This window comes from Eretmochelys imbricata, chromosome 15, assembly GCF_965152235.1.
Source record: "Eretmochelys imbricata isolate rEreImb1 chromosome 15, rEreImb1.hap1, whole genome shotgun sequence".
In the NCBI taxonomy this organism is placed as follows: Eukaryota; Metazoa; Chordata; order Testudines; family Cheloniidae; genus Eretmochelys; species Eretmochelys imbricata.
In genome coordinates, this window is record NC_135586.1 from 15,072,669 (window position 1) to 15,081,096 (window position 8,428).

Genomic DNA, 8,428 nt, shown 5'->3' on the forward strand with positions numbered 1-8,428 from the left:
CTCTGTCCTTTGGTGCTGCTTCCATCTGCTTTCTGTTGTTGAGACCACTAAATGCATTTTAATTATGATTCAAGCAATATTTAATTGGCTTTTTGAATTGGAACGCTAATGCATTAACCCAGCGTGCCATCCATTCTCACTAAATTCTTGATGTCCAAAATGTGCCTGCCACTCTCAGTATTATGCAGATTTGCTGTTGAGCAGTGTTAGTGAGAAACCATTATAAAATAAATACAAACCTTTTCATCAAAGAGTTGGTTGTTTCTAATTTCTCTCTTTCTTTCTTGTCAGACACTGTTCCTTAGCTGTCATTAATGCCTTGGCTAACATAGCTGCTAACATTCAGGGAGAACACCTTGTGGATGAATTACTAATGAATTTGCTGGAACTGTTTGTACAGCTTGGACTGGAAGGAAAGAGAGCCAGTGAGAGAGCAAGTGAAAAGGGCCCCGCACTAAAGGTAAGGAATGGTATAAAATGTGTGGGTTTTAATTCAGTACTTCTTTGCACTGATATGGCTAATGTAAACATATTATTCTGATCTCCTCTGAACCAAGTGTATACACTTAAAAATCGCACATGTAACTACTGAAACAAATGAGAAATGTGTGTTATGGTGCCTATTAATAATATAGAGCCTACATAACTTTTTACATATCAATTAAGCCTCACATAATATCTGTAAGCTTAGGTAATTAGTAGTGGTGTACCCATTTTTCAGATAGGTTAATTGAGACATGGTAGATATTAAGTGAATTGTCCAAGGCACAAAGCAGGTTGGTGACCGAGCTGGAAACAGAAACAGGAAGTCCTGACTTCTAGGCTCCTGCTATTACCACTTCCTAAGAAATAGGGAAGTGTTATAAACTTGCAGTTCTAATCTCAGCTACCCCAGATGTTAATTTATCCTGAATAACTACTATTGTGATTACACGTATGTGGATTTTCCAATATTAGAGTTGATGGAGGCCTACATAACTAAATTTACAATAGACTCCATAAAATGGAACAGTCTGGTTTGAACTACAGATGTAGTGAGATCAGTGCAGATTACCCTGACTGAATAAGCATTAATTGGAATTGGTTGTAAAAGAGGAAACTGACGGACGTTCTCACATGAATGATAGAGAAACCATAATGCTTTTCTGATTAGAAGTGCAATCTCATATGCATTGCAAGTGTAAGAACTGCAAAGCAAAACTGAGCAGTACAAATTCTTACAGCTGGAGATTACATTTAACAAGATATCTGTCCATATCCACAAATGCTTGTGATCATTGTATTCTCGCTAATGTTACGGGAATTTCACTAGTATGTTACCCTACTGTGTGTGGGGCTGCGAGGGGTGGGGGGAGGGAGAGGTAGCAAATCAGTACAGCTGATTTACATTCTGAGAGTGCAAGGTGACACAGGAAAAGAAGTGCTGGACATTGTTGGGAAATCAGAAATGTTAATTGTCTGGTGGTGTCAGTGATCTCTAACAGAAAAGCAGAGTGGGAGTGCTGGTTTTCTTTGGTGTTGGGAAGGAATGTGAAAAAGTTCAGTGACCTGTTTTCCAGGGGCCATTACTTGTATTGCTGATAAATTAAAATGAGAGCTTAATGCTGATGTTATAATCTGGATCTCCAGCTTCCAAGTAAGTGCTCTGTTGTATTTTAAGATCTTGAGGACGCACAAACTATCCATTATCCTCAAACTGGTTAAATTAAATTGGTGCGGACCCCTGTGTGGGCACTCTTTTATTTTGGTTTAAGAGCAGATTGTTTAGGCATAGCTTAAACTTGTTCCTGAGTGATTTAAGCTAAATTACTCCTGGGGGAATTCTGCACCACTGCGCATGCGCAGAATTTATGTCCCCCGCCAATTTCTTTGCTTCCTCACAGAAAAATGACTTTCTGTTGGGGAAGCAAAGGGAAGCCACAAGAGCAGCCATGCGATTCTCCCCCGCAGTATGTTTTGGGTGCCCAGGGCAGCCGGCAGAGAGGTAAATCACTATGCGGCAGGGGACAGGACTGTGGAAAATCTGGCTGATGGCTCCTACCCTGCGCCGGGCTCAGCTGCTAGTCCCAGCTGGGCTGAAGAGGACAGGATTCCTCTTCCCCTGCACAGCATCCGGGGCCGGGTCAAAACCAGCCCAACGTTTCTCCCCCAAATTCAGGAAGCTCTGCAAACTCCTTTTCCCCTCACCCCCCGCTTCCTGCACCCATCGCTCTTCAGCTGCAGGGGGAGGGATCCCTGTATAGGGAGCTGCTCCCCCATCCGCCCAACCCCTGTGCATCCAGACCCCCTCATACCGAGACCCTCCTGCCAAGCCTCACCCCCTGCCCCTCCCACACACACTCAGAACTCCCCCAAAGAGCCCTACTCCCCCTGCACCTTAGCATCCTGACGAGCCACCTGCACCTGGATCCCCACCCCACTGAGCCCCAACCAGCTGCACCTGGGTCCCCACCCCACTGAGCCCCACTCCCTCTGCTTCTGGACCCCCCCACTGCGCCTCCCACACCCAGATCCCCCTGCTGAGCTCTATTCCTCCCGATACCCAGACCCCCCCTGCAGAGCCCTGACCACCTTCACTTGGACCCCTCTGCATAGTCCCATTACTGTTGCACCCAGAACCCCCCAACAAGCCCCTGTGCATCCCGATCCTGCCCCTGTACCCAGATCTTCCACTGAGCATCCTGCACCCAGATAGCCCCACACTCAGCCCCTCCACACTTGGATTCTGCCTTGCTGAGCCTGCCTGCCCATACTTGGTGCACCTGGCACAGAGGGGCACGGCCCTGGGGTGTTTCTGTGACTGGCCTGGTCCTTGTGCTATATCAGGATTGGGTGCAGCCTCACCACTGAATCAGTGTCCCATTGGGGAGCTGCACAGTGATCTCCAACCTCTGTGCAGCCGGTGGTCCGTGGTCCCTAATGCCATGCTGGAGCCTCCACATTTATTTGACAAATAAAACTTGCAAAATTTTAAAATATTGTGCACAGAATTTATATTTTTTGGTGCAGAATTTTAATCTTTTTGGTGCAGAATGCCCTCAGGAGCAGCTAAATCAAAATAAACCTGGATTAAATTGAAACTAGAGTGTGTACACAGACTTTTGCACTGATCTGAACGAATTGGTTTAAGATCACATCTTAAGTAAACCGCTGCAGGCAGACTGCTTCCAGATCTTTATGATCAGCTGTCTGTATAATGTAAACTAATCCTTAAAGAAATACATGCAAAGGGTCTAGAAACTCCCATTCACTTCAGTGTGTTCTGGTGGAATGCAAGACTGGGTCTATAATGTATTAAATCTCTGTTATGACATGAGAGGGTTGTAGACTATAAGTCTGTCCAGCAGCTGACTCTTATTAAATAGCTGCAATATTTTAATTTAGGAGTAGTTCCAAAAAACCTTAAAATATATGTTTGTAAACATACTTATGTAAATTTCAATTTTGTTTGAATACTCTACCATAACAAGATTGTTTTACAATCTCACCTAGTATTTACAGGATAGATTTCCAAAGGTGAGGTGAATACAGTTTACATCACTTATTACCTGTTCCTAAAGTGCTGTGCTCCAGAAAGTCCCACTAAAATCAAACTGACACCACTCAGGATTAGGCACTTAGTGACATATGAATAGTTTTATTGACATGACAGCTAGGTGCTAGTTACAAAGATATCGAGGGAGACCATGTTAACTTATACCTCTAAGTGTGAAAATGAGGAACAATAAATGAGAACAGTGTTTCTCTTCAAATGGGTGGGAGGATATAAAAATATATTACAAGTTGTGAATTTGGTTTGGCTGTGAACTGAATTGCAACACCTTCATTTTGGAGGCGGGGGGAAGGAGGGAGAAATCCTACTTTCGATTATAGACCATCACATTCACTGCTCAAGAATGAAGAGTGAAGTTAATTGAACATTTTGCTTATCGGAGATGAACTAACACTTCACCATTTGTGATTTTATATGGCTATTCCAGACACTCAAACCTCCCAGATGTTGATGTGGAGTGACTTTATAATTATAATAAAAAAAGAAAAAATTATTGTGAAAAGTTGAATTTCTTTCCATACCGTGTATGTCTATATTAGTGCCATGTTTGTGGCTAAAATTATACCTAAAGCTGTGCTAGCAATTCAGTAAGAGTTGTTTTTCTCTTTTTAACATCCCCAACACAACACCCGCCCACCTCCCACACACACACTTCAAATTTTAATAGCGCAAAGTTCCTTTCTTTCCCATTTATGGGATTGGTGAACTCTCTTGGCAAATCTCTTTGAAATGAATAGAATCTCTGTTTGCTTTGAAGATAAACTGCATCTGTAACCAGTAAATGCCTTTTATGTCACTGACCAACTCAGTGAAGCTGCTGGGTTATTTGTTTCATAAGGATAAGAGTTTCTAATCTGGGGTGCCAACTCAGCTCCTGTGAGGGAAACCAGATGAATTCACAGTTTGTTTGTTGTTTCAGCAAACCCAACGAATGCCATCATGAAAAATCCTGCCTGTGTTGTCCAGGTTTTTTAGATTCTGGTCTCACAGATAAGTGACTGTGATAATTATAAATATAGCTCTGTTCTAAAACAACACCTTTATACTGGATTTCATCATCCTCATCTACGTGATAACCCAGCAATTTCTGTGTCTCTCCCATGTTCCACCTCTCAGGAACTAATATCTGAGCTGAATTCACACCCTGGCAAATCCACTTTAAGCTTCATCTGTGCTAGAAAACAATGTTCCTTTATTTTAAAAGTAATAAATGGTTTGGGTTCTAGTACAATCTTGACCCCAGTGTTCAGGGAATCATTTGCTCAATATGATTCTGAAAATTGTTCTTAAGACTGTTTCTTCTTACTCTTGAATGTTTTTAAAAATAATATATACTAAATTAGACCCTGTCCATGCTGGGATCCAAACTGTGTTGCTGAACCATTTCTATATTTAGGTTTTAAAAGCAGAATTCTCACTTTTTTGATAGCATTGACAGGACTTGAATGTTCTATTATTTAAGTCTCCTGTGCTTCTTAACAGGCTTTTTATTATTCCAGATCTGTTTACCTGACTGTTAAACCACTTTGCATTGATTCTTTTTGCTTAATTAGTTGTCAGCAGATTTTGCAGCCAGGCAAAATTTGTTTTTTGTTAGAGAAGGAAATTAACTTGTTAGGATTAAGTTGGATGGACAGTGTTTTCTGTTGGAGTGAGTCCCTTAAATTCCTTATCCTTTACAGATTCATCATCTTGGCTTTAGTTCAAAAGTAAAATCTGATTTCTGCAAATATTTGACAGCTGGCTTTGGGCATGTAGAGTAATAGGAGACTTTTCAATTTCTGGATGTTTTGGAATACAGATGACAACTGATATGTGTTTCTCCCCCGAACTGAAAGTGTGATCTTTGATTTGCAGTTATGACAGAGCTGTGTCTGTGGAAGAAGGCCCCTCAGTTCATCCATTTGATTAAAAATAGTGTTTTTCTTTCCAACAGTAACACCCTGAGGGGGGAAAGTGTGCATATTGTCAAGTTCTAGATCCTGATCCTGCTGCTGGATCCATGTGCGCAGACTTTTTCCCTGTTTGGAACCCCATTAGGGATTCATGTAGACTTGAGCCCTGTGCTTATGCCTAGCCCACTGGTTTCAGTGGTGCTCAGGTTGGGTGACACAGTGGTTTTGTAGGCTCAGGGCTGTGGTCTGCAATGTATCCGTATTTATGCATATGTACGAGTAGCTAAAGAACATGAGCCATTGGAAGTGAGCTTTGTAGTAAATATTACTTCAGATTGCTGTGTGTTTCTTTGACATTTTCACATCTTTTAAAACCTCTCTTCTTTTTCAGGCCTCCAGTAGTGCAGGGAACCTGGGAGTGCTTATTCCTGTTATTGCTGTGGTGAGTGTTGATAGACGGGGCATTTGTGAGCTGAATGATGATTTCCCCAAAAGCTCAAGTATCTGTGCGGGGGCGGGAAGGGGAGGGGCAGCAGATGGGACTGATAAGTAGCCATGAAAGACAAATACATGTTATAACTTCTTACTTGCTAGAAGTTTAAAAACAAATGGGCATTTGTTTGATGATGACATCTCTCTTAAAGCAGCTAATTTTTTGTTATTCAGCGAGAGGGTCTATTGTTAGTCATGAGTTCAAGAGATTCGTGATCCAAATAATACCAGAGGGGATATTATACTGACTAATATTTGGCAGCCAATGTATTAAGAGATATGTAACTGGAAAACAACAGCGCCTGGGGAGAGAACTGAAAAACCAGAGTTATTAAAAAAAAAAAAGTTAAAAATAAATTCCAGAAGGCAGCATAAAAGAGAGTCTGTAAAGCAGATTAATTATAATAAAGGAGACAGGAAAGACTCCATATCTTTCGTGGATATTAATTAGCTTTCGTGATATACGCATTTTGTGTGCTGAGTTTTGAAGACCATTCTAAACAAAAGTAGCGCAAAATAGGAGTGTGTGTGTGTGTCTGTGTATATACAGTTTGCCCTCTTGGACTGAGAGGATTTTCCGAGCCAGAACAACTTCTAAACCTAGTCCAACAAGTAGTCCAGCCAAAGACTGAATTGATTCATGGCGTTTCTAGGTGAACAGCTGCAAACAGCGCAGTTAGGCCATTTTGAAATCTGAGCCTTAACATGCTAATGGCCAGATTCACGGGAGTACCAGAAATGGCTGTGACTGCCTTCCCCTCTCCTGTTGTTGAATTCTCTGGGTTCAGAAAGATTATTTTATACAGCTAGTGAGAAAAAAGGAGATCGTGTCAAATATTTGGAGACCGTCGCTGCTACGACTAGTTGTTGCAGCTCTAACACATTAGGACACATTTTGTTATTGTCCTGGCTTTAGAGTTGCCAACTTTCTAATCACACAAAACCGAAAACCCTTGCCCCACCCCTCGTTCCATGAGGCCCTTCCCCTGCCCTGCCCCTTCTCTGAGGCCCCACCCCCTGCTCTCTCCATCCCCTCTCCCTCCGTCGCTCACTCTCTCCCACCCTCACTCATTTTCACTGGGCTGGGACGGGGTTGGGGTGCAGGGTGGGTGAGGGCTCCGGTTGGGGGTGTGGGCTCTGGGGTTGGGAGGTGGGTGGTTTCAGGCTCCGGGAGGGAGTTTGTGTGCCGGAGGGGACTCTAGGCTGGGGCCGGGGGTTCGGGTGCAGGAGGGGGTTCAGGGTGTGGGATCCTGGTGGCGTTTACCATGGCTCAAAGGAAACAGCCATGAGGTCCCTGCAGCCGCTAAGCACATGGGCAGTCAGAGAGACTCCATGCGCTGCCTTCGTGCCTGCAGGCACTGCCCCCACAGCTCCCACCGTCATGGTTCCTGGCAAATGGGAGCTGCGGAGCCGACACAGTCCCTTTTCGACCGGGCGTCTGGCAACCCTACCTGGCTTTACAAACTTCTTGGCTCAGGTCTCAAAAAAATAAGAACGTAAAATTAGGCTCCTAAATGAAGTGAGCTGTAGCTCACGAAAGCTCATGCTCAAATAAATTGGTTAGTCTCTAAGGTGCCACAAGTACTCCTTTTCTTTTTGCGAATACAGACTGACACGGCTGTTACTCTGAAACCTGCTCCTAAATCTGTCTTTCAGCACCCGCCTGACTTTCAAAAGTGCTGAGCACCCAACATCAGCTCCCACTGAATTCATCCATGATTATAAAGGCTAGATCCAGAGGTTACTGGAACATTTACATAAATATCTTGGGCTATCAAAAGGTAGCTTGCTCAAAAATAGCAACTTTTAAATGGACTAATTGTAGTCCTAATTGAGGCCTGTAGTCCAGTGGTGACTGGTGTGTTGCTTTGCCCCTTCAGGTCCTGCTCCATCTCCTATTGAAATCAATGGGAATTTTGGCATTGACTTCAAAGGGAGTAAGATCAGGCCTTTAAAAATGATCTCTTTCATTTGTGACACACTGCAAGGGGCTGTTTTCTGTTTCACATGTTGGTTGATAAAATGCATTTGATTTGAATACTTGATGTATACTGCATTTTTCTTAACCAATGTGACCTTTACAGGGAGTAAAATAAACAGTGTCAGAAGCTGTAGCAAGAGTTAATGGTTACATTATGGGTGCAGAAGCAAATATTTGATTGTCTTGCACAATGCATAAAGATCATGAGTTCTGAGCTGCAGCTACATTTGCTTTTCTGTTTGTCCTCTTTCCCTGGTTACAGGAATTGGTCTTGGCCTCAAAAATAACTTTTAGAACTTTGTTTCCAGCTAATGTAGGCTTTGATAAACTCATTCTTGATTGCCAAAGGTTTCTTTCAGCTTCTTGATTTGATTATTTTCTTTAATGTGTGTGTGAAGAATAAGATAACCTTCCCATACTTGCATTTATTCTTTAATGTTTTCTGTGGCAAAGCTTTTTAACACTGAAAAAGTATGTGTGTGCAAAAAAGTTTTGAACAAGGACTGT

General features: G+C 42.7%; 1 protein-coding gene across 7 annotated transcripts in view; it reads left to right on the plus strand.

Moving 5' to 3' along the window:
* The window catches only part of PI4KA (phosphatidylinositol 4-kinase alpha), a 96,318-nt gene that overhangs the window by 31,579 nt on the left and 56,311 nt on the right, over positions 1 to 8,428 (plus strand). For all 7 annotated transcript variants that reach the window (XR_013348089.1, XR_013348088.1, XM_077835224.1 and 4 more), the window contains exons 18-19: positions 292 to 460; positions 5,840 to 5,890. Coding sequence is in view for 5 of the 7 variants with exons in the window: in XM_077835224.1 (XP_077691350.1) it covers positions 292 to 460; positions 5,840 to 5,890 (220 nt within the window). In the remaining 2 variants the exon portion in view is untranslated. The remainder of the gene's footprint in view (positions 1 to 291; positions 461 to 5,839; positions 5,891 to 8,428) is intronic.